This window comes from Lemur catta, chromosome 5 (assembly GCF_020740605.2).
Source record: "Lemur catta isolate mLemCat1 chromosome 5, mLemCat1.pri, whole genome shotgun sequence".
Taxonomy (NCBI): domain Eukaryota; kingdom Metazoa; phylum Chordata; class Mammalia; order Primates; family Lemuridae; genus Lemur; species Lemur catta.
This window is the reverse complement of record NC_059132.1, coordinates 29,631,504-29,657,264: the sequence shown is the minus strand read 5'-3', so window position 1 is coordinate 29,657,264 and position 25,761 is coordinate 29,631,504. Positions and strand designations below refer to the sequence as shown.

Genomic DNA, 25,761 nt, shown 5'->3' with positions numbered 1-25,761 from the left:
CCAGAGGGTTCACTTTATACTATTCCAAGTAGATGGGGAGAGAGGAGAGCAAGCCTGTATTTAGTTACCAGCCCCTGCCAGCCTCTCCCTTGGCAGTTGCAGGCTTGATGTGCAGGTGGGAGTATCTCACCGTGGACCGGGAGTTGCCAGGAGTCTTTTTGTACCTCTCTCTCCTTGGTGGATGTATTATAGGGAAATGCTGAGACACACGGAAATGCTTTCTCAAGAGGTAGATATCACAGGGTGCGTGCTAAGCAACCATGCTGTTTGGAAGATTAAAATTCATTGTGGTGAGCAGCTGCTGGCAGATACTGAGGAGCTTGTTGAGTGCCCCAGGGATCAGAATAACCTCAGTCCAGCCTGGCTGATCTGCCTGGGTACGCTTTTTAGACCTCTAGTCAGTGAGACTTTGGGCGAGGACAGATTGAGCAAATTGAGAAAAATATTTATTTGTACTGCCAACATCTAGCAAGGGACACCCAAACCAGCAAGGGTCTGGGAATCAAGTTTGCACAGCCAGCCAGGTGGTAGCCCTGAAGTGCACCATTGTTTCCAAAAGGTCTTTCTTTGCTGCCTGATTTTGTTTTTTAATTATTTTTAATTCCTTTTTAATTGATACATAATAATTGTGCACATGTACAAATAACATTGTGTATGTTATTTTGATACATGGATATAGTGTGTCATGGTCAAATCAGGGTAATTGATGTATCCACCTGCTTTTACCTTTCCAAATGTTCCTGCCCTTCCAAGAGGGAAGAATCAAATGGTAGCTCAGTGTCACTGTGTCACCTTTCCCCAGAAGATACATGGGTTGGGAACAGCAGAAGCGGCCCACATGATCTGAAGCCGTAGACGAGCATCTGTCTCCTTTCCCAACGCCCCAAACCCAGCTGCTGGAATCATTCTGCCCCCATTTGGGTGCAGTTTATTTGGCTGTCCCTGCAGGTGTCATTCTCCGAATTCCAGACTTCCCGGCACTCTAGAGGGTGTTGGGGCTGTTCCTTGTTTAATTATAGAGCCACCAGCTGATTTTTTTCCAAAGAGATTTTATTATCTATGCCTGAGCAAGTAAGACCTTTTACCAAACTACGTCTTTCTAAGGGTGTTCTCTGCTTATAGCATAAGAACATCTTCTAGGTGTTAAGTTCAACCACAGATAAACTCAGTGCACATTATACACACAGCATGTTACCACATTTCAAAAGATTTTCAATAAGGCAGGCCAAATGGTTCTTGCTGCTTAATACATGTGTGTCTGGTTTGAAGTGGAATGTTGCTTAATCCCTTTAATGACCAAGTCAGATCTATAAGTACTTATTGATCACAGACTTCTGCTCTACTGGGGTGTTAAGATAGGGAAACCCCAGGGTGAGTTAACAGTCTCCCTGGGAAGTGGTGCAGGGAGCTGTTGTAGGAAGGTAGCCTCGGTGCAGAGGAAAAATGGATTCTGCTCCTGCCTCTTGGACCTGCCTGGTCATCGTCTGATTCTAGGGAGTGCTGAACTGGATGAGAAGGATATAAATAGGCTTGTTACATCTTAATTGTTTTTATTTTTGAAAGGATATATGCCCATGGCAAAGATTCCAAAAGGTAAACAAAGAACATTAAGTTTTCACCCCCAACCCTGCCCCTAGTCTCCAGTTTTAATGGTTTTCCATTTCAGAGACAACCATATTCTTGGTTTCTTAGGTTTCCTTCTAAGATGCTTAGTGAATGTAAGATTGTCATATGTCTGTGTGAAGGAGTGTTTTTTCCCTTCTTTTTTTCTTTTTTTAAGACAAATTGTAGCACTCTGTAGACACTATTGCTTCATGCTTTTTTCACTTAATAGTATATTATGGAGATAGCACGTAGAGTTCTGTTGCCTGTGTTTTTTTTTTTTTTTTCTTTTGAGACAGAGTCTCACTCTGTTGCCCAGGCTAGAGTGTCATGGCATCAGCCTAGCTCACAGCAACCTCAAACTTCTGGGCTCAAACAATCCTTCTGCCTCAGCCTCCCGAGTAGCTGGGACTACAGACATGCGCCACCATGACTGGTTAAATTTTTCTATGTATTTTTGGTTGTCCAGCTAATTTCTTTCTATTTTTAGTAGAGACGGGGTCTCACTTTTGCTCAGGCTGGTCTCGAACTGCTGAGCTCAAATGATCCACCTGCCTCGGCCTCCCAGAGTGCTAGGATTACAGGCGTGAGCCACTGCGCCCGGCCTGCCTCCTGTGTTTTAACAGCTATGTGGGGATCCCATGATTTATCTAACCAGTTCCCCACTGGTTAAAATTTAGGTTGTTTTCAGTCTTTCCTTCTTAAATGGTGCTGCAGGGAAATATTTTGAATGTAAGCTTTTGTGCACATGTGTAAGTCCATCTGTGAGATAAATTCCTAGACATGAAATTGCTGGGTCCAAAGGACATGTGCATTTATAACCTTGATAGGTGTCGCCCAGTTGCAGTGGGGCCGTTTTGCACGCTCCCCGCTGATGGGTAAGTGTGCTGAGCAGGCTTTGAAGGTGTCCTGGCTCTCTTGGCAGGTTGTACCAGTCGGTGAAGCTGCTGTACTCCATCGGGATCTTTTTCACCTACGCGCTGCAGTTCTACGTCCCGGCTGAGATCATCATCCCCTTCTTTGTGTCCCGGGTGCCCGAGCACTGCGAATTAGTGGTAGACCTGTTCGTGCGCACTGTGCTCGTCTGCCTGACGTGTGAGTAGAAAACAAGATAATTGCCTTGCTTGTTGTTTCCCAAAGGGCACCCGCCCAGTCCCCAGGGTTTGCACGAGAGGGAGTGGATGTTGCAGGGAAGCTGCCCGTGCTGTGTGAGCAGAAAACCTGACGTCGTCTCGCTCTCTGAGTTGAGCACGTCCAGATGGTGAAGTGAATTAATTAAGCATGTACCGTAAAAGACACAGGAATGAGGACAGTAGTTTGTAGATGTGGTATGAAGTGCTGTAAAGATGGTCATAATTCAGAGTAAACACATACAATTACTGTCCCCCATAAAACAAGACGTAAAAGTCTAAAAGAGCCATTTAAGCCATATCTCTAATGAGTGCAGGTTACTTTGATAGAGGGTGCGTGTTTGTTTAGTTTTTCGTATAGTTGTTTTTCCAGTGTGACAATTGATTCCTTAGATTCCGTTTTGAGGTTGGTCTTACTAAATATATTTAGAAAATTTCTACTGATTAACCTAGGTGTTTGATTTGTCATTTTGTTTTATTCTTTTTCCCCCAACCCCATGCCAAGGGGTGTGAGTTAAAAGGCAGGATATCACCCTATTTGCTGTTGGTTGAAAACTGGTGTAAATTATAACAAAAAAAAAAGTAAATTCTTTTTTCTATTTTCTGCAGCTTTTATGAGTTGGTAGGCTAGAGAATCTCTGAACAAATTGGTCTATAATATCTAATTTAAATTTCAAGGAGATTTGCTTTCCAAATTGAAATGCTTGAAGCATAGATTTTTCTTTTTTTCACTCTATTTGGCTCTTTTTTCTTTTCTTTTCTTTTTTTTTTTAGGTTTTCTTTTGGGACAAGAACTTCTTTGATTACAGTATACATATATATATATTATATTGCTTTGCTTAAATTATAATTATATTGAGACTTCCCTGGAAATTTTCTTAAAGTATTCAGTCCGAGCCTCTGTCTTTGGAGTAAAGATAGATCTGTATGATTTTTTTTATCTTAGTCAGTGTTGAATGTTTTAGGGATGAAAGATGTGAATGTTGTCTAGCATTTGCTAGACGACCTTCAGGCCGTCTCCTAGACCAGCCTAGAAACAGCCCAGACAGCAGCTAATCCAGGGCCCAGGACTGTCTAAAGCCAGGTGCTGTTCCCAGAGCAACCGGAAAGGATATGATACATCCTGCCTTCCAGTAAATGGCCTTAATGTGTGCTGGGAAGATAGGATGTTTGGACTCCAGATTCTAATCCTGTCTTGTGCCAGCAATTCTCCATGCCTCAATTCAGATGTGTAGGTTTCCTCCGTGGATAGATCAGCTCTAAGTGTTGAGAAGACAGCTTCCACCTGTACAGTGTTTGTAATGTCCACTCTGAGAGCCCAGTTCTTGAATCCAAAGGGTGCTGGAAGAAAGGGTGGGGATAGTTCAAATAATTTGCTTTTTTTTTTTCAAAGTGGCTGGTCTAGAAAAAGCAGGTCTGTCTAGGTAACATGTGCGGTCACTGACTGAAACAGCTCCTGCTCCCCCTGCCCCTGTGGAGCTGGGGCAGTGACAGGCCCTCCTGACTCCTCTCACTGCCCCGCCTTCCTCTCCAGCCTGGCTTTGCCCTCTTGTAGCATATGCCGCACTTCCTGCCAGGTTTATCCCCGCTGTGCCCCACAGGAGGCAGCAGTCTCTGATTCCCAGACTTCGTGCTATCCTTAGATGCCTCTTGGTGTTTGCTTCACTTTCCCGGCTCTGTCCGTGGGTCTTGTCTCCATTCTACAGCACAGTGCTCAAAGCAAACAGGCTGCTTTTGATCTTCAAGTGCATGCGGTCATTTTTCCTTTCTCCTGTGATCTCTTGTGATTTGGCATTGCGTTGCCATCCTATTCAAGCAGGCAGCCTCTTCATCTCTGAGATCATTCTGGCCTCTTCTGACCTTCCCTGGAGACTTTGAAGTAATTGTGGGAATCAGTGGGGGCATTTCATTGTAGCACCAACTGAAATGTATTTATGTGAGTTCATTTTGTTCTTGCTTCTCTGTCTGTCAGATCTTTCGGCACAAGCTTGATTCCTTTGTGATGTTAAATCTTTGATGTAGCTGATTTTCTTCAATTATACCCATACATTTTAATGGCAGCTTATTTTATTGCAGTTTCTGATGTTTTCCTATCTTTTCCCCAACTTGCCTCCTCCTCCTCCGCCTCCATCCCTGAGGAGAATGGAGGGATTTGGTCTAGCCTTATGTTTTTCCCCATCTTGGAATTCAGCTTTCTCACCATTCTCCCCCAGCCCCCAAAGATGACTATAGTTGATGACTACTTTTTGATGCTTAATTTCAGACTGTTGGAGAGGAGGAGACGGGAAAACAAGCATTTCAGAGAATGGTCCTCTTTTTGTTACGATTTCATAGGAACAATATTTACTTCCAGCCCATATTTTTGGAAATGCAGACTTAGCAGGTCACCTATGTCCCACCTTGTGTAGAAGAAGCTGGAAGAGGCTGGCTCCACCTGGGGGAGTCAGGAGGTGTAGAATAAATTGTTTTTTTGGATTCCTTGGGGGGGCAGTAATTTGTTCTACAATGATTCATACTATTTCTCTGTGACATCTTACTTGAGTTAGGTATGAGAATTTCAGAAACCTTTTATTGAAGATATAATAACATAAAACCATATCAATTAAGAAGCCTGTTCAAACTGGAACAGAGAGCTGCAAAGCGTTCCAGCAGTCAGACCTTTTAGAGCATGAAGCTTCCTGGTCCAAACAGAGTGGCTTCTCGATATCTTTTGGCCTTTCACACGTTCAGTCTTGCAGCTGCAATGAAGAAGAGCAGCATCATTAATTAGCTGTGCAACCTTGGGCCCCCCAGGAACCCCCACAAGGCCTCAGCTTCCTCAGCTGTAAGATATGACGGCTATCTGATCTCCGAGATTTCTCCCAACTCTAAAATTCTGTGATTCTATGTAGCTACTTTGGGCCTGATTTTAAATTTCCCCAAAAATATTACTCTAAAAAAATAAAATTAATGTAAAAACATTTGGGAATAAAAGAAGAAGAAATTCTCATATATCCTACTGACTTAACAAAGTAATTGGGTTTTTTGCGTTTTATCTTCTCTGTCTTAGTTTTCATGGGTGCATTGTAAAAATAATTGCAATCACAGTGTACACATAACTTTGTCTTTTGCATTTTGATCTTATATCATGAATATACATATTGTTCGTTAATACTTTCATGACTGCATGATATTCCATTGCATTGGTGGATCATATTTACTAAACTACTCCTTTAATGTTGGACATGTAGGTTGTTTCCCTTGCTTTTGTATTTTTTTATTTATACCTCCACTAAATCAAATTTTGTATCTGTCCAAGATTATTGTTAATTTTAAAGACAGATACCTAGACATTTAAAAGGAACAGCATCAACCATAACATTAACAAAATAGCAGAAAGAAACCCCCAACACAAGAGCTGTAAATGTCTGAGGTGTTTCTGTAAGTATATGTGTGTTCTCATAAGTGCTTTTCTCTTCTCTCATGCATAAGTCAGCTCTTTCTGATGCTGGTTCAAAACCACAAGCTCCAGGATCCCAATCAGTTCCTTCTTTGAATATGACCGTTTGCCTCATGTTGCTTCAGCGGTTGTCAAGATCATATCCTTAGTCTTCACCCGAAGGGAAGCGGTGTTGTAATACTGTTGGAGCCCTCTCTTGACTAATCGTGTGGTCGGGCTTAGGGTGTCCTCAGTACGCCCTTTCTGTACACCCCACAGCTGAGCTGCTGCAGGGCTGTGGAACTGCAGTTGGGAATACGCTGTCTTCCTCTTTGGATGGGGTGGGGGGTGGTGTTTAGAAGGGAAGTAGGGGAGAGTAGGGTGAGGGGTGTTCTCAGTTGGCTGCTTCCTGAGGTCTCTACCTTATTGAGTTAAAGACATCTAGTGCTAGAAGGGGTCTTAGTTACCCCCGCATCCTTTTAAATAGTTGATTGCTGCCTCTGCAATTAAGTTAAAGCCATTTTGCATGGTGGCAAAACAGACACCCCTGCTGCTGAACTCTGGGGGCTTTTTATTCCAGTTCGGTTTGGGCATCCTTCTCTTCCTCTTGCCCCATTGTATTAGTGGGAGACTCACCCTTTTTGCTTTCTGCATTGTCAGGCTTTAATTAGGGTTCAGTTCTGGTGTCCAGTCTAACTAGGACAGGAAGAGGGACTTCTTTTTGCAGCCCTGTGGTCCTGGCTTTAAGAGAAGAGAAATGTTTGCCTCTTTATAAAATCTCTATTAAGAATTTTTTTTTTTTTTTTTGAGACAGAGTCTCCCCCTGTTGCCAAGGCTGGAGTGCAGTGGCTTCATCATAGCTCACTGCAACCTCAAACTTCTGTGCTCAAGTGATCCTCCTGTCTCAGGCTCCTGAGTAGCTGGGACCATAGACACATGCTACTGTGCCTGGCTAACTGTTTTAATTTTTGTAGAGACAGGATTTTGCTTTGTTGCTCAGGCTGGTCTTGATCTCCTGGCCTCAAGCAATCCTCCCACCTTGGCCTCCCAAATTACTGGGATTATAAGCATGAGCCACTGTACCTGGCCTCTATTAAGAATATTTTTAGGCCGGGCGTGGTGACTCACGCCTGTAATCCTAGCGCTCTGGGAGGCTGAAGTGGGCGGATAGTTTGAGCTCAGGAGTTCGAGACCAGCCTGAGCAAGAGCGAGACCCTGCCTCTACTAAAAAAGTAGAAAGAAATTAGCCAGCCAACTAAAAATATATTTATAAAAAATTAGCCAGGCATGGTGGCACATGCCTGTAGTCCCAGCTACTCGGGAGGCTGAGGCAGTAGGATCGCTTGAGCCCAGGAGTTTGAGGTTGCTGTGAGCTAGGCTGATGCCACAGCACTCTAGCCCAGGCAACAGAGAGAGACTCTGTCTCAAAAAAAAAAAAACAATATTTTTATTAGGCATACTTATCTTATGTAGTAGTAAGAACAAGAAGTTTTTAGATTACTTATAAAATATGATGAAGTGGAAGATCTCTGTCTAATCAGATAAAATATTCTGATCCCTCAAACTTCTGTTTCTCTTTCCACTTAACTCTTATCACAGAGTAGAACATATCTGATTCCACTTAACTCTTTCATGAAGTGCCCATATGACCTCCCGGGTTAATATGAGAGAGGGTGGGGAGGTGACTGACTCTCAGGGCTGGGGCCAGGCAGGGCAGGTTGTCTGACTGGTCTCCTACCAGGGGCTAATTTTCTCTGATAATAAGGGCCTCCCTTCTCTTGAGTGAGTGTGAGCATCCGTGGAGAGACTCAAGGGGCTGGCACCAGAGGAATAACTCATACTCCCTCCTTTATGGATACAAAACCAGGTGGGCTAGAAGCTGCCTTTTTGGAGCACCATAAGTTCCAGGAAAGGAGTCCCATCACTCCGCTGTGCCACTCTGGAGCAGCACACCGTGCTCCCCCTGTTGTCAGTGAGCTGAGAGCATATCCCAGGTCACATCCTAAGTGACCCACACTGGATTGTACAGTTCCTTAGGATTTCAGAGTTGGGCAAGACTTCAGAGATCGTCAGTATTAATACAGTCACCATATTTCATAGGGAGATGAATTGAGGCTCAAAATGGTGAGCTGATTTGCCCTGGGCCACACAGCTTGTTATGGAGCAGGGACTGGTGATGATACTAGTGAACACTGAGCATTTATTATGTGCTTCCAGTGCTCTAAGTCCTTTACATCAATGATCTCATTTGACCATTCCTATTTAGTAGTTGGGGACATGAGTCTCAAAGAGTTTGAGTAACTCGCCACTTACCGGTGGGGCTGGGATTGCAGCCTGCGCATTCTGAGTCCAGAGGCCGGTCTCTTAACCACATGCCTCTACCGCCCTCTCCCTGGGGCTTAGTTCCCCTGCCTGCTGCCGCAGTGCAGTCTCCACCCCGGCGGAACATCCGGAGCGTCACTGTGAGGCTGACCTTAGGCACGTGGCGATCCAGACCCCAGAGGGGGCAAGCGTCTTAGTCCGGGTCACATAGCAGATCAGCTCTTGTTAAGCATTAGGTCACCCATTGTGAGAAAGCCATTTCGTCATCTACCTCCAATTTTTACCTCCAATTTTTTTTTTCAAATTCAACCCTCAAGGTTTGGGGATGTCTCAAACTCTGTTTATTTAGAAATAATTAAGAGCTGAAACGGACTGTTTTTAACTTGCAGGGCAAGTTAAAAGCCTACACTCTTTGTCCACTTTCCAAAGCCTTGAGATCAGTGCAGATGTTCATGGGAATTGAGTTATGGGTGATTAACAGAAGAAGGAATAAGGAAGGATTGCCCCTGGGTGCCAAACGTGGCCAGAGGTGGATCTGAGACTCCATATCCTTGGACCCTTTTGTTATCAGGCTTTGAAATCCTTGTTCAGTTCCCTTTGATGAAGCAGAAAGAGGTCAGGGCTGAGCGTATGCAGGGTTCTCTGCCAAACACTTGGGGGGGTCCCTAAGAAAGCTAACCTGGGCATCAACCTCCCCGGTTCTTCACGGGCAGGCTCTTTCTGCTGATCCGCCAGCCCCCCATCCTCTTCCCTCCTTCCGTGGGCGCCCTGCATTTCCTCCCTCGTCTGGTCTGTGAGATACTGTACCAGAGGCTTGAGGTCCTGCACCCTTGTCCCGGCTCTGTCACTTTCTATCATTTTCCTCTCTGGGCTCTCTTCCCACGGGGCCACTAATAATGTCGTGGAATTGTATACCCATGTAACCGGGGCAGATTCACTCAACTGGTGAGTGCTTAGCAGCGCTGTCTGCCAGACGCTGCTGGGTGTTCTGCGGTGATGGAAATGTTTCATGTCTGTCCAGTACAATAGCCACTAGCCACCACGGTGGCTGCTGAGCCTTTAAGATGTGGCCCCTGTGAATGAGGAGCAGAATTTATTTAATTTTAATTCATTTAAATTTAATTACCACCCGTGGCTATTGGCTGCGTGTTGGACGGCACAGCTTTGGAGTAAGTGGGAGACAGGAGACATGCATCTGTCCGCCCCTGAGAAGTCTTGGTTCCGACACGCCTCTTGTCTTACTGCAGGGAATGATATTCCGGTTTGAAAGTCAGTGTTTCTCATAAAATCTGGTCTCTAAATGTAATTCAATCCTTTCTTCTGGTGCTCGGCCAAAGAAGCAGAGATTGATTCAGATGCCGGAGGTAAAATTGGCCGTGTTGAACTGAGATATTCTGGCAGGCTCACCCCCGCGGGGGCTTCCTCAGAGTGACTTGACTAAGCTTTTGCTTTACAAAATGAGGTTAGAAGCGAACCCACCATGGCAAAGTAACCCTTTCGTGGGAATCACTGAGGTCACAGATAAGCTCTGGATCTCTGTTCCAATGCCAAGGACATCCAGCTGTAGCCCAGCAGTGGGAAAGACAAACGTCAAACTGTATTTGGTTACTAATCAGTTAATGCACTTTTCATGACCAATAAGATGAATACTAGTGATAAGACCACTCACATGTGTGACGTCCCTTTTGTTGAGTGCCTGTGTAACGTCATTTGATATCATGACATCTCTGTGACGTAGGAGCAGTCAGTGTCCTCATTTTGCCAACAAGAAAACTGGGGACTAGAAAGGAGCCATGGCTTCCTCAGTATCACCCAGCTAGTTAGCAGCAGAGCCAGCATCTGAACACAAGGCTCTAATTCCAGAGCCCGCAGCCCTCAATAAACCCATGAAGCCCCGGCCTTTGCCCACCCCGTGGAAGGATCAGTTAAATGGGAAGAGTAGGGTCTGTGGGCACAGGGTGGGTGCGTTCGGTGAATCCTTCCGCTCTTGGTTTCGGTCAGTGCTGTCTGGCGACCTTGGCAGTGGCTGGCATGGCGTGGAAGCCCACGGCGGTTCCTGATGCAGTGGCCCGCTCGTCTTTGGCAGTTCCTCCCTCCTCCCTCGCCCACGGCTCAGTTGCAGGTGTGGGAGCCACTGAGTGTCCTGACATAGGGACACGGTCCTTGTGTGGGGCTTCGCCAGAGGTCAACCTGCCAACAACTGGCTTTTTTTTTTGCCTGTATGAAAATGCCGTGGGAAATGGGGTTTATCGTGGTATAATATCTTTCCAGAAGAAGGAGGGTCCCCTCCAACATTTTGTTTCTTGTCAATCAAGTAGAGATGCTCGTGCTGGAGGTACCGTCAGGGGTAAGAAAGCAGTTGCTCAGAAATGGCCCACCTCCTTTCCTGCTCCATAACCTTGCACCTTTGGTAGAAACCAGATTGCCCTAGAATGTAATTTGGTTCCTTTTGCTCAGAAAAGTCATGCACCGTAGCGGGGAAAGCTGAAAGCCGGGGGAGGTAGCCTGAAGATCCACGTTCCATTCCCACTTCTGCTGACCTTGTGGTGTGACCCAGTTACTCCACGTCTCTGGGCATCTATTGCTTGGAGATTGGACTGGATAATGTCTACGTTTTCTTATCCCTGAACACTATAAGATGGATAGGTGCTGAATTTGCTGACCAGTGAGGAGACCCCTCCCAGCCCGGGCAGTCTTAAACAGGCATGTCCTCTCTCCCTGCAGGCATCTTGGCCATCCTCATCCCCCGCTTGGACCTCGTCATCTCCCTGGTGGGCTCCGTGAGCAGCAGCGCCCTGGCCCTCATCATCCCGCCCCTCCTGGAGATCTCCACCTACTACTCAGAGGGCATGAGCCCCCTCACCATCCTCAAGGATGCGCTGATCAGCATCCTGGGCTTCGTGGGCTTCGTGGCGGGGACCTACCAGGCCCTCAGCGAGCTGATCCAGCCAAGCAGTGATACCATCCTCGTCAATTCCACCCGTGCCTTTGTGTAGTGATCTGGGTGCACCTGTCCACCCCAACCCTCATGTGTCCCCCAGAATCTGTCCCTGGAGCCTCAGGTATGGTCCAGGCTCTGGGGAAAGGCAGGGTCGCTGTCTGGGAACCCCTCTACCTGGCCCCTGCGTATCCTGGGCCAGTAAGGCTGAGTGTGGGGGAAAGGATAGGGCAGACACGTGGGAGGTAGCCCTAGTGACAGCGTTGTCATCCTTCGTTTGTACTTCTTTTAACCCAGAACCCTTTAGCTCTGTCCCTCATCCTGCCTCCTCTTTCCTCTGATGCACCTCACCAAATTTCTCCCATTGCACAGCTCACTTTATTTAGAAATTTAGAAGACACCTCGTGTCTTCTCCTTCCTGGGCCAGGCCTAGATGAAATAAGTGGGCACTCTTCCTCCTCTCCGTAAAGCCAAGCCTCTTGCTTATCTCTCTCAAATATTGTACCTCAGCGTTCTTCCTGTTCAAGTCTCCAGGGGGTGGCTGGACCTCCCTGGTGGTTTAAAACCAGCCCCCCAGGGTGGAGTTTTTAATCTTTACTCTCTGGCTTGCTGTGACTCGCCCCCAGGGCAACACCTTCTCTTCTGTGGATTCCTCAGTGCAGGTCACAATACGGTATTCTTAGTTGCTTTAGTTCTTCAAAGATATGAAGTGCTGCCTGAACTGAAAGTATTTATATTTTATTTAAAATTAGTTTTCTGTTTTTAGACTCTGCCTCTAGATCTGGGGTTATTATGTCTTGTGTCTTCCTCGGGACACTTTTATTCAGCTTCTCTTGCTGAAAGGAAACTTGCTCCAGGAAATATCACTCTCGGCTGAGGACCCCAGGGGTTTTAATCAGGATCATCTAAAAGTGTACCTCCGCAGGAGGCGTGGCTTTTGCCTCCTTTTGACCAGCCTGGTCTCATGCAGAAAAGCTGTTGGAGGACTCGGGAGATACCGTGAGTGCGTTGGGCTGAGGGACGGTGGCCGAGAGGGAGGTGTGGAAAGTGGTTGCATCGTGTGCTCGGGCCCATTTTCCAGCCTCGGCCCCTGCCAAGCAAAGGGGATGGCAGGGGTCAGTTGCTGTCATGCTATTGCCACGGATGAGAAATTGAGGTCAGTGTGCACAGAAAGTTTGAAATTAAGTTCATAGACTTCACAGCAGCTGGTCTGACACTACGCACGGTGCTTGTTTATAATCACTGGGGAATGGGGCAGAACCAGGGTCCACGCTGCCTCTGTGCCCTGAACTTCGACAGGAACCACTGAACACTAATTGCAACCTCTGTCTTTCCCTGTCGTGCCTCCCTGAGTGTGGCCAGCAGCCCCAGGATGGCTCACCGGAAGGTCAGCCTTCAGACCTGGGGGCAAACTGCAGGGAAGGCAGAGGAAGATGCATCGCCTTGCTTTGGGCTGCCTCTTCTTTCCTCTTGGCGTGAGAAGTATTTCAGAGGGGCATTTGTTAACTCCCCTGTCTTTAGCTGTGCGTGTGCTTACATGTGTGTCTGTGTGTGTGTAGCAGAGCGGACCCCTCATCTCCGCCCTCGTCACCGGGCTCTTGCTTCCCTGCAGATACAGTTCACCCTGAGAGTTGGCTACGGGAGAGCAGCAACAATTGATCAGGGTTTTGTTTTTGTGTTTCACCAAAGCTTGTAAGGGCTGTGAGCCACCCTCGTGGCTTCAGCTTTTCTTTCCCTTCTGTTCCAAAGCCAGTAGAGCTGAATTCAGGTGAAGGGATTGGAAAAGTAGATTCTCATTGCAGCGACTCCTAACCCACCTAATTTATTAGGTTATTAAGTATGAAATGTCCGATTTCCTTAAGTACTAAGTTTGACTGTTGATGTCTCTGACATTTCACTTTGACACTTCTTGGTTGTTTTTGTTTTTGTTAGGGGTACTGTTTGAGATGTAATAAACTAAACTTTTAAGTTGATACCGGACATTTCAGATTTAATGACCTAATATTAACTTAGGAAGTTGTCATCATTGTTGACTTGTTCTCCCTTAGGAGAGTGACACTTTTTGCCCACCTTTTCCGCTGTTTGGTGGGTTCTAACTGGTGCTTTTGTGACCAGGAATCTAGCTGGGAGTAGCAAAGACCTTTACTCCTGAAGTCTCAGGCTTGGAAGTTACCAAAGTGGGCTCGGATAAACTGTCATCTGCTGCCAAGCTCGGGCTCTGGTGGCCCATCCGTTTTCCCCCAGCAGCGCTGAGGGTTGTTTTCATTGAGAAGGTACATGCCAATCAAAGGGGCAGACCTGTGTCCTGCCCGTGGCTGCCCCAATGGAGGCTTCTGTGTACGCAGAACTGCTAGAGGCAGCGCTGTCCAGGTGAGTTCTGAGACTGGAACTGTGATGCTGGGACTTGAGGACTGGACAGTGGAATACTGGGGACCTCTGGCCCCGAGAACTTGCTGTGTAGGAGGGCTGAGTCTAGCGTTAGGATTCCTGGAAGCTACTTTGGCATGGCCTGTTTGATCTCTTTCCTGTGCTGCTGCTACACTGGCAGCCTGATTGCAGGGCTACTCCGGAAGACCCAGGCAGGGCGGATCCAGGTCAGAGGACCTTCCTGGCTGTGCAGTTGCACAGCGCTTAGGGGTCAACGACAGGATCTGCCAGAAGAAAGTGGTGGGAGGGAGCTCTCCCTCCTCTTGTGCAGGTGGCCCTCTGGGCCCACTCAGGGTCTCTTCTGCCACCCACAGGGCTTCTTGAGGCAGAGACCCTCTCTGTTGTCTTCCCATTGCTGGCGGGGAACCAGCTTTCCTGATGCCTGCCCTGACTCTGGTGCCTGATGAGAAAGCACCAGGATAAGTGGAAATCTGCTCATGGAACGACAGAGCAGAGGCTTTCTGGAACATGAGGCTGTATCTGCTGGAGCAAAGGCAAACTCTTGGCTTTCTGGGCAGATACTGCTGTGCTCTGTGTCCCTGCCCCCATCTGCCCAATTTCTATGAACCCAGAGGAATAGCTTTCTCAGAGCCCCTTGGTGGGTCTCTCTTCCAAATGCTGCTGTTGGGAGCAGGTCAGCTCTTGGTGGACAGTGTACCTCCTCCTAAATGCAGGCACTTGCTGGGACGAGTGTGACCTGGCATTTTCTGTTCACTCTGCCTAGGAGCTGTCACCATTCGCAAGTGGCATTATTTATGTTGTGCTGCTGTCTGTATCGGCACAAACCCTGGCCAGATGTGCGGGAAGGTGTGGCATGACTTAGCTTAGACCCACCTTCTCCTGTCTCACCTCTGCAGCCAGATTTGTTGGCTGATGTTCACTGCTCACCGTCTGCCCCGTGAAAGGTAGAATTCAGTTTTATCAGTAGTCTTAAACTTGTTCGTCCCCAACAAGTACATTAGAAAAACCATTTCCCCCTCCCTGTTCTTTCGTCTTACTTTTTTCTTCTCAAATTTCTCCCTTCCTAGAATGTCATCTCTGCTTAACACTAATGTCCACCTCTGTTTTTTTGGAAGTGCAAAAATCTCAATTTATGTCTGTTTACAGCTCTATTCACTGCTCATGGCAAGGGGGTCTGTATCCGTGGGTTGATTTTGTAGCTGATCAGAGGTTAAGGCAGGCCTCAGTACTGGCTCCCAGTGGGAACACAATGCTGCTTCCTCGAAGAGGAGACACAGGGTCCAAGTGGCTGGACTTAGTGATTAGCAGGTTAACTTCAACTCTGCCTTAGAATTTAATTTTCAAAAGTACATTATCTGCGAGACCAATAGGGGGAAAAGGTAGGGGTGTGATTTGCCTTTGAAATCGCGGTCAATACTTTTAGACAGTTGATCCGGCTGGTCACAGGCTGTTTGCTCTGACAGCATCAGCCTGGTACATTTCCTCCCTTGCCTTTGTACCACTGGGTCATTCCCTGGCCGAGGGACATCAGTGGTGCTGATAGGAGGTTATCAGAGTAAGCGGGGTGGGAAATGAGGGGAAGGTCCCTGTCATTAACTGTGTTCTTTGACTTAAATCGAGGTGATGCTGGGGAAGCTCTTTTCTTTCAGTGAATAATAAAATCAGGTGACTGTGTTGTAAACCGTGTCAGTGGCTGTGTGAATGAGAGGCATAAGACAAACGACCGCACGGCAGGTCTCAATACGCAGGCAGTGCTGTGTGTCATGTGCCTGCGTGGATGTGTATTCCCAGCACGGTATGTGTAGAGATGTGGGTCATGCCAGAGCTTGCAGAGCTCGTTTTGGGTTCTGCATATGGATCATGTGTTAAATTTTTCCTTTTCAATAAATGAATTTTATTTTTGATTTTTGAGAGATTGCAGTCTGAGTCTTTGTTTTATGCTGTTTTTTTTTTGTTTGTTTTTTTATATCACTCAGATCACTTTACTAGATCTTAGGTTAACATGCTTCTAGTTTCCGCCGCAGAGTTCATATGGGGGAGTAGTGCTAACAGTAGGACCCTCTGTGGAATTAAGACATGCCCATGAAGAAAGGGACCAGGACTTTTGTTTCCTGTTAGACAATCCTCCCCTCCCTAAATCTCCTGCTTCTCTTGAAAACCTGAGTGGGAGTTTTCAACCCCCTCTGTGCATACCAGGTGACCCCACATAACAGGAGGGGTGGCTGGTTTTGTGTGTCAACTTGGTTATTCAATCAAACGCTAATCTAGGTGTTGCTGTGAAGGTGTTTTGTAAATGTGGTTAATGGCTAATCAGTTGCCTTTAAGCAAAAGAGATTATTCTCGACAATGTGGATGGGCCACAGCCAACGAGTGTAAAGGCCTTTAGAGCAAAACTGAGGTTTCCCTGAAGGAGAAATTCTGCCTCAAAACCACACATCAGCTTCTGCCGGAGAGTTTCTGGCCTATCGGCCTACCCTGTGAATTTAGGACTTGCCAGCCCACAGTCACGGAAGCCAATTCCTCGATACCAGTAAGGGGTGTGTGTGTGTGTGTGTGTGTGTGTGTGTGTGTGTGTGTGTATCTCCTACTGGTTCTGTTTCTCTGCAGAATCCTGACAAATTAGGTAACACGCGGGTTTTCTTGAAATGTGGAGATTGATTTCAGGACAGGACAGCAGAAGAGATGACTCTCCTTCCCTTTTTGTCACTTTGTGAAAAAGACACACAACTCAAAGTACTTTTTTTCTATTCTCTCAGTATAACAAGCAACACAGAAGACTTCTTTGACCCCAAAATATATGGGGATTTCTCCCCACCAGCAAGCAAGCAAGCAATTCTGCAGCAGATGCCAGCTGGGTATCCTAAACTAAAATTAAAATCCTAAGCCCCCAGACGATTGAACCAGAGAAACCTTACGAGCTGACTTCCCAGCCCTGATGGGACAAGAGGTCAGACACACCTCATTGTATCACCTCCCTTCTGTGGTTTAGACACGACACCTGACCGGCATGAATGTGAAAATAGAGATTGTAAGACTGACAGGATTGGTTCTTTGTGGCAATAAGGTACTAAATTATAAATAGATCCTAAGGCCATACCAGGCAAGAGTTAAGTCTCATATCCCTACACTTAAAGAATAAACCGTGTTCTGACTACCACAAGGTTTTTCTTTTTCTCTAGCAGCTGAACAAGCCCGGCCTTGAGATAAGTGATATTAAATCAATTCCTGCTCATCCACCCCCAGACACTGACCCCCACCCCCTGTTCCACGAGCCGTAGCTACAGCTTTCATTGGACAAGAGACTGATTTCAGTAACCTCCTCCTGATAAACGTCTGTGGTCCAGGGACTGGTTCTGGCCAGTTTAATAGAAGCTGTGCACTTGAGTGCCTTGTGTCCCGAAAAGGCCTTTTGACATATGGGGCCTAGTTGTAATCAATTTAAATGTTAAGGCTCCACCCCAAATTGAACATGGGTTGTATGCAACATGCATATTTATCCGGTATGCATGTATCAGGACATGCCTTATGAATATTCATAGCTCCTCCTATAACCTGTTGAATATGTATACTTGGCCAACCTGTTCAGCTTAAATTCCTTCCATACCCTCCTTTTCTCTGGAAGTGCCTGGTCTTTGCCTGAGGCTATGCTTCCTAGCTTGTGGGGATGGCCACCTTGGAGGCTGTAACCCTTCGTAAGAAATAAAGCTCTCCTTTCCAAATTTATACTTGTGTGATTTTTAAGTTAACACCTCCAATTTAATTCCGATACTGTCTACCTGGAGATAGCATCATATCCCACAGGTTGATGGCTCAGTCCCCAAGACTGTCCCCCTACTTCCAATGCCAGTTGCAAGCCCCAGGTTGTTTTACCTGTGCTATGATTGGCCAAAAATTGGTGTTCTCACAACCTCATCCTTGGGTTCGATTAATTCGCTAGAACAGCTAATAGAACTCAGGGAAGCACATTTACCAGTTTATTATAAAGACTGTTACAAAGGGTACAGATAAAGGGTGTGTGGGGTGAGGTATGGGGAAGGGTGTGAGCTTCCATGTCGTCCCGAGGTGCACCACCCTCCAGGGGCCACCGCGTGTTCAGCTGTCTGAAGCTCTCTCAACCTTGTCCCTTGGGCTTTTTGTAGAGACTTCACTGGACAGGCATGATTGACAACTGTGTAAAATTGTGACTGGACAAAACAGGGTGTGCTCTGATACTAACAGATGGGAAGCCCAGCGAGGCTTGTCCGTTCACATTCCTGGCCTCTCCCTGCAGTATTCCTTCCTCCAGGGCACGGGCCGGACCCTCTCTGGAATGAGGATCTCACGACCCACAATCAGACAAAGTAAGTCAGAGAATTTCTTTATGGCCAGCTCCAAGACAGAAAGGCAGGGGGAGATGCTCGTATGTTTCTATGGCCTGCCTTGGGGAGAAATAACAAGGGCTATGGGAGTTATGAGCCTGGGACCCTGGGCAAAACCCAGCGTATGTGTATCCTAGTATCACAGTCACAGAGGAGAGGAATAGAGGAATGGCAGGACCATCTGAGTGAGCTGCCCCGTAGATTTGAAAACTAATCTTGTTGACTACTGAATTGAAAAGCAGAAATGCTATTAAAGTATAACATTTTCCCAAGAAAGTGAGGTAGGGAATGTATTATGACTATTTTCATTATTATTATTTCTGGAACTGGAAGGTTAGAGGGATTCAGTGACTGTTCCAAGCCACCAACCAGTAAGTGGCAGAATGGGGACACACACACAAGCCTTCTGGCCCCAGAAGCCAAGGGCTTCCCAAGGACCCAGCTGCCTCCCCGTCTCTGTTGCAGCCTCAGGAGGGAGGTCTGCCTCGAGGGACTGTTGGAAGGGGTGGAGAGAATGGTATAAAGTACCATATTTCATAAGCACGAAGGGCTTACTGAACATTTTCTGAAGTATCAGCTGACTTGAAAACCAAGACTTAGAAGGAGTTCTTACTGTTTTGCTGCATATCCATTATTTATGAGCATGTCTTGCTCACTTTGTGCAGAGCTCTCAACCTTCTCTTAGACTGCACGGCTCTTCCAGTTTTCATTCCCGCTCACATTCATACCTAGTGGCTATAATTCCTTCTTGCAGATAGCCAGGCCCTCAAGGTATGCCCACTGCACGGCTGGAGGCATACACTTGAGTGACAGTGGACTGAAATTTGGACCCTGAGCCCAGGGCTCTTTGCTAGGTAGGCTGGCTTCCTTGTACTTGGCCCATTGCAGAGGTTGTGCTAACTAAGAAACTATGTGTGTCTTTAGTGGGTGCACTTTGCTAGACCCTTGGCCATTGGTCTCCCACCTTTTAAAAAAAAATTTGGGTATGATTTACATATAATAAAATTCACCTGTTTTTTAAATGAGCAGTTCAGTGTATTTTGCATGCAGTCATGTGACCACCATCTCAATCAAAGTATAGAATGTTTCCTTTGCCCCCAGAATTTCCCTTGTGCCCCTTTGCAGTCAGTCCCATCTCTATACTACCTGGCCCTTGGCGACCACTGAGCTATTTTTTTCTGTCTCTAGTTTTGCCTTTTCTAGAATGTCATTTAAATGGCACCGTTACGTACGTAGCCCTTTGTGTCTGGCTTTTTTCACTTAACATAATACTGCATTTTGTGTTCATCCATGTTGTTACGTGTCCGTAGTTTTTTCTTTTCATTGCTGAGTAGTATTCCATCGTGCGGATGAACCATCATTTGTTTATCTATTCGCCAGTCGGTAGACGTTAGGGTGGCTTCAAACTTTTAGCTGTTGTGCATAAAGCTTCTCTAAATACTCAGGTAAAAGACTTTGTGTAGACGTGTTTTAATTTCTCTTGGGTACATAAATACCTAGGGGTGGAATTATGGGGCTGCATGGCAAGTGTATGCTAACTTTATAAGAAACTGGCAAATTGTTTCCCAAAGTGGCCGTATTATTTTGTATTCCCACCAGCAATGTATTCTGTCATTCCTCACCTCACCTTCTGTGAACACGGAACATTTTCAAGCCCTAGTCTGGTCATCCCGCCTTCTGGCCCCATCCTGCTTTGCACGGCCTGCCCTCTGTAAGTCCTCCACTCCCACTCGCCACAGCTGCCCACCATTGCCCAAATGCTCCAAACCTTTAGGGCTTCACTTTAGGTCATTCCCTTGGCCTCGCTGGCCCTTCGTTCTGTGCTAAATCGGAGTATCAACTTGAAGATCCAGCTCAGGCGGCTGGGTGGAACCTCCCTGGCCAGTTCAGTGGGAATTTATGGCTCCCTCTCAGCAGTGCCGGCACAGTCCTTCTCGGGTTAGCCTCATACCCACCTGTGCTAGAGACAGGTCATTACTTGGCCACTTTCCCTAGATCATCTGCTGGAGGGCACTGGGCAAGTCAGATTGGATTTCCCTCCACGGCCTGCCTGCATGTACCTGGAATTGTTTGGTTAAATAAATTCAGTGTTGTCTTCAATACATGGAGCCAGCAGAGACTGCCCATGGACTTCCGAAGTCTGCCTTAGACACTGCCACGTGGGCGGTTGATTGGCATCTGAGCCCGGAACCCTCACAGGCTGACACTTGAATTCATCGTGTTGTAGGAAGAGGATGGGTTGGCAGTTCTATACGAGACCAGCTGCCGGCCCTGGGCCAGTCACTCCATGTCTGAAAACTTTACATACTGGATCTTTTTCCCCTCTAGCTCTTTCAGAATCACCATACAAATCTTCAGGAGTTTTCCCTTTGTGGTCTTTGACTCAGCCCTTCGTCCACCCCAGATTCTTGCTTTTCGGGGGATCCTAGCCCCGGCCTCAGGCCTCCCTCTGAGACCTCAGCTATCTCCCCCCAGAGCACTGCTTTGATTTTGGGAACACACATTTGCCCTTTCTGTGAAGCCTTCCAAAACACCCAGGTGATGACAACCATGCAAACCTCCCTCACCCCACCAGCACCTGAAGGAAGCAGTTTCACAATTCTTGTGCCGTTTGTCCTGAGTCCCAGCTGCCTTTCCCTGTCTAATAGAAAGGCCTTCTCTCACTCCTGAAACTATTACAGCAGGTGTTACAGCGAGTGGTCCCGAGGACAAACAGACTGGCACACAGAGAGTCGGAGAATCAAGGTATATTCATCAGCGGACTCCAAGGGGTCTTGCCACCATATTCTGAGCCCCATCTATCCAATATTTCCCACTTTTATTAAGTTGGGGTGGTCCAAAGGGGGGGTCTCAGGTGACTAATGCCTGCCAGGTAATAGGTTGGTTGATGTGTCAGGTAATAGGTTTAGTGTTATGCTGATGCACAAGGTAATATATTAGTTTGTGGGCCAGGTGATAGGTTTAGTGTTAGGCTGATGCACCAGGTAATAGGGTAGTTGATGTAGCAGGTTATAGGTTTGGTGTTATGATGATGAGCCTGGTAATAGAGTAGTTAATGCTCCAGGTGATAGGTTTAGTGTTATGTGGATGCTCTTGGTAATAGGGTAGTTGATGCACCAGGTGAGAGGTTTAGTGTTATGCTGATGCGCCAAGTAATAGATGAGTTCATGGTCCAGGTGATAAGTTTAGTGTTATGCTGATGCACCAGGTCATGTATTAGTTTCTGGGCCAGGTGATAGGTTTAGTGTGAGGGTGATGCACCTGGTAATAGGGTAGTTGATGTACCAGGTGATAGGTTTAGTGTTATTGTGATGCACCATGTAATAGTTTAGTTGATGGGTAGGTGATAGGTTTAGTGTTATGCTGATGCACCAGGTAATATATTAGTTGATGGGCCAGGTGATGGGTTTAGTATTATGCTGATGTGGCAGGCAATAGATTAGTTGATGGGCCAGGTAACAGTTTTAGTGTTATGCTGATGTGCCAGGTAATGAATTAGTTGATGAGCATGGTCATAGGTTAGTTTTATGCTGATGCGGGTCTTCCATGAGGAGTGGGGGTCTCAGGTGGCTGCTGTGCTAAGTACTAGATGGGGGTTTTCCTTATCAAAACCAGTGCTCAGAGAGCATTGTTGTAAGTCCTCGACCTGCCCTGTCCCTTCCCGCCACTCTCCTGTATCCATGCTCAAGGCTGCTCTGTGACTCTTATGGTCTGGCCCCCAAACTGGGAGGATTACAGGAGAGGCCTGGAGTTGAGCCCCAATGTCAGCAGACTCCCAGCTCCCCAAATCTGCACACTCGGGCTCTATTCATGCCAGCTAGAATTAGATGATGTTCTTGGCTTGTTCTGAACTCAGCCCTGCAAGCCCCACTTGTTGCTTTTCATTGGGGTGTCCTGTATTTACAGTTGGGTTTCATGAACCCAAGTGTAAAGCATGTAACTTGAGCCAGGCAGTTCTGGATTGGAATCCTCGCCCTGTCACTCAGGAACTCCCCAGAAAGTAGTGACATAAATTACTGACAGGCTGTTTAATTTCTCTGTGCCTCAGTTCCTCCATCTGTAAATGGAGATGATAGCACTTACCTCAGGAGGTTTTTATGAGCATAAAATGAGATAAGACATGCTAAGTACTTGCACAGCCCCTGACATACAGCACGTGCTCAGGAAGAGGTGGCTGATGGTAGTGAGGGGTTATTACGGTGAACTGTAAAATCTCCTGCCTGGCGTGTCAAACTTGAGATAGGATTTCCCTGAAAACCTTCCATCCTCCCAGGCTCTGCAAGCCGGGTCTTGATCCCACATCGCCCTCTGGTGGCCCGTCCGTGAAAGTGCAGGCTCAGGAGGACAAAGGGAAGGCGGGGTCTGAAGGCGAGAGGGGTGGCAGTTAGAGAGTGGGTCAGGTGACGTGTGGAGATCCGCAGGCTGGGTGTCAGACTGAGTTTGGGTCTCACCCCTGTGCAATTCTGGCTGTGAGGCCTCAGACAAACCCCTTCTTCTCCTTGGGCCACTGGGTAAGGAACATCAGGAATGAGGAGGGTGGCTGAGTGTTTCCCAGAGATGAACAGTGGTCAGTGCTGGTCAGTGGACTCATCACTCCGAGCCTCAGTTTCCCCATCTTTAAACCGAGGGGCTCCAACCACTGCAGACAGAGTTGGAGGCCTTTTTTCCAATAGTTTCCTGGGCCCCAGCCCTAGAGATTCTGATCTGGGACGAGTAGGGGTCAAGAATCTAGTTCGGTAGCTTTGCCAGGCTGGGAGTCACTGTGCTTAGTGATCTCTGGGACCCATGAATCTTGGCTTGGAAGGGCCTGTGGACCCTTGCGTGGCTCCCCTGATGCAGCTGCAAACAGGCTAAGTGACACAGAAAATAACAGTAAAAAAGATACTTTATTGTTAAAAAAAAAAAAAAAAAACAACCTAAATGACCAACAAAACCATGCGTCCTGCCACTTGCTCTCACAGTCACACGCACAGCCGCAAGCCACTCACACGAACGGGCTCTCGCCCACACGGCTCCCTGGCGCTGTGCGGGAGCCCCGTGGGTGAGTCTCCATTGCTCTTCCTTTTGACTTTTGTCTCCAGAAACAGCACACGTGAAAAGGCAGTGGACCGGGGGAGGAAGTGTGAGGCCACCAGCAGCCACAGTGGCTCCTGGTCCCCCCAACTCCTCGCTACATACACTCTACACATGTGTACACACGTACTGTACATGGGCACCCACATGTGTAGACACGTGCCCACATTGACCCTCCATGCATAGGGCTGAGTCACTGCAGGTAACACTTGACTGGCAGGCGTCCGAGCCGGAGGGGCAGGAGAGGGCAGGGCGTCCCGCCTGGACACCCCGCTGTCCCTCTGCCTGCCTCCACCCTGCCCCCAGGGGAGTTCTGAGTTCCTTGTGTCCAGAGAAGACAAGTCCATTTGGGGAAACTCATCCAGACAGCAAGGTTGAAAAGTGCCTAAGAATTTTTAAAATGAAGAATTATTTCCTTCCTGCCTTTGGCCAAAAGAGCCTGGGAACCTGGGGATGAAGAACCCAGCGTTCCGTGAGGTCTGAATTCTTTAACAGAGGAGGTTCAGGGCTGCGCAGAATCCCGGCGGGCCCCGGCTGGTGGAAAGTCATGTGACTCCCAGAGGCGGGTGAGTCGCTCTGAATCTGGGCTGGAGGAGCAGGACCTCTGGGAGACGAGGCCCAGGTGATGCTCCTGGACCTGTGTCGCCCTTGTCCCCGGTGCCTAGTGCAGTGTCTGACACTTGACAAATACGCAACAGATGTACGAAGGAGGCAGGGCGCACAGGTGGCTTTTGTGCCTGCTCACCTGCTGCCTGCCTCTCAGCTCCGGGAGGACACGGAGTGGCCCTCTCTTGTAGATGGTTGCCCGTCAGGCACGAGCCCGCCTGCCCCCACAACGGAGCTGTGGGCAGGTGTGAGAACGCATCCTGCCTGCCCGCCACACCGGAGACGGCCTGTCTCTCGCCCCCCAGGAGTCAGGTGCTCCTGGCTTCCCAGGTAACTGCTCTATGCGTCCCCCTCTCCTGGGGCCCCCGGACTCTTTCTGGAGCTCCACCCTCAGCTTCCCTCCACCCTCAGGGACTAGCTGGGGGACCCGAAGAGCACACTTCATGGGACGGCAGCCTGGACTGGGGGTGGGGGCCTCCCTCCCACTCTCCCAGCCCCGCTCAGCTCACTGCCGACGGGACAGGACGAAGGTGCCAAGTCCTTGGCCTCCCACCTGCCCTGCTCTGAGAACGGGGAGCTAGAACATGACCTCCTCACAGCTCCCGTAGTCACTCTCCACCATGTCCGAGCCCTCATAGTTGGGGGGCGCCCGGGGCTGGCCCCGGCCTCCTAGGGGCACCCCCTCTGCCTCGCAGTCAGCATAAGAGGGCCCAGCCCGGCTGAGCCGCATGCTCACCCCCTTGTAGCCCCCCTCCGCCAGGCAGGGCCCCGCCCCGCCCTGCCGGAACTGTGAGTGGTAGTAGCTGATGGCTGTGTACTCGTTGAGACAGGGGGCCAGCAGGCGCTCCCGGGGGCTGGGGGGCCGTGAAGGCATCAGGTCTTCCAGGTTCTGGTTGCTGTAACGGGGCGGGAGAGGTGCTCGCTTGTTCTCCACCTCCAGGGGGAAGGGGAAGCCCCCATAGAGGCCAGCGGGCTCCGGCATCGCCGCTGGGGTCGAGTGGCGGTGAGGCGAGGGTGGCACAGGGCCCTGGGTCACTGCAGAGTGGGGGTATGCCCAGCCGTCCTTCCTGGAGTAGGCAGGCGGCCAGACCATGGCTCTGCCTGGGTACGCTGAAAGGGAACAGCAAGACAGGGTGAGTGCTGAGTTTCCCTGGTGAAGGTTCCAGCTGGCCCTGTGGCTGCTATATGTAACTTAGCATGTGGTGGAGATGGCCCCAGGCGTGGGTGGGTATGTGGCCCATCTGTGCATGTTGTCTTTGGCAGCTTCGGTTGATACATAGAATCCAGTAGGGGCAAGTTCAAGGCTAGAGGTTAACCCAAAGCCCACCCATCCTGCACATCTCTGCCATTGAGCCGGAGGGGGGGGGTCAGTGAACAGGGAAGACTGTGGGTGGCTCCGTGCAGCCCACCCCAAACTGGGCATGGCAACCCCAGCCCAAGTCCTGCTGGTGAGGGGTTCTTCTTTTAACTGAAGGAGACACACAGTTTGGACTCAGAGGTATGACAGCGCTATCACAGACAGCGATGAAATGAGATGTGGCTTGGAAATCAGAAGACCAGACAGAGTCCTTGGTCCTAGCCCTGTGTCTGCTACTGAATAGTTGGGTGAGTACAAACAAGTCACTTCATCTTTATAGACCCCTATCAACGAATAATGAAAATACCTGTTGTAACTACTAGTGAATATGCCAGAAAATATGAAATGCTTTACAAATTCACCTCCTTTTGAGCCAAAGACAAGAGGAGGGTGAAGTTCCCTCTGCTAGGCCTGCCAGGTCTGGCCCAAGGCTGCCGCACCTCCAGACTGGGCAACCAGAAGCCTGGACCACTGCTTCTCTTTCCCTTCCCAGGAAAGCACAGATGTGCAGAAGTCCCCTTTCCATTCCAGAGATTCTGCCCAACCCTATCCAGGGTCTACAAGTTCCT

At 48.2% G+C, this 25,761-nt stretch overlaps 2 protein-coding genes across 5 annotated transcripts in view; one reads left to right on the top strand and one right to left on the bottom strand.

Moving 5' to 3' along the window:
- Positions 1-11,904, top strand: part of SLC36A1 (solute carrier family 36 member 1) — a 38,931-nt gene extending 27,027 nt beyond the window's left edge. For all 4 annotated transcript variants that reach the window (XM_045551331.1, XM_045551332.1, XM_045551333.1 and 1 more), the window contains exons 10-11: positions 2,528-2,697; positions 11,197-11,904. In XM_045551331.1, the coding sequence (XP_045407287.1) occupies positions 2,528-2,697; positions 11,197-11,468 (442 nt within the window). In that variant the 3' untranslated portion in view covers positions 11,469-11,904. The remainder of the gene's footprint in view (positions 1-2,527; positions 2,698-11,196) is intronic.
- An 11,130-nt stretch (positions 11,905-23,034) lies between these two features.
- Positions 23,035-25,761, bottom strand: part of FAT2 (FAT atypical cadherin 2) — a 49,941-nt gene continuing 47,214 nt past the window's right edge. Inside the window, exon 23 of the mRNA XM_045551330.1 lies at positions 23,035-24,945. Within this exon, the coding sequence (XP_045407286.1) occupies positions 24,413-24,945 (533 nt within the window). The 3' untranslated portion in view covers positions 23,035-24,412. The remainder of the gene's footprint in view (positions 24,946-25,761) is intronic.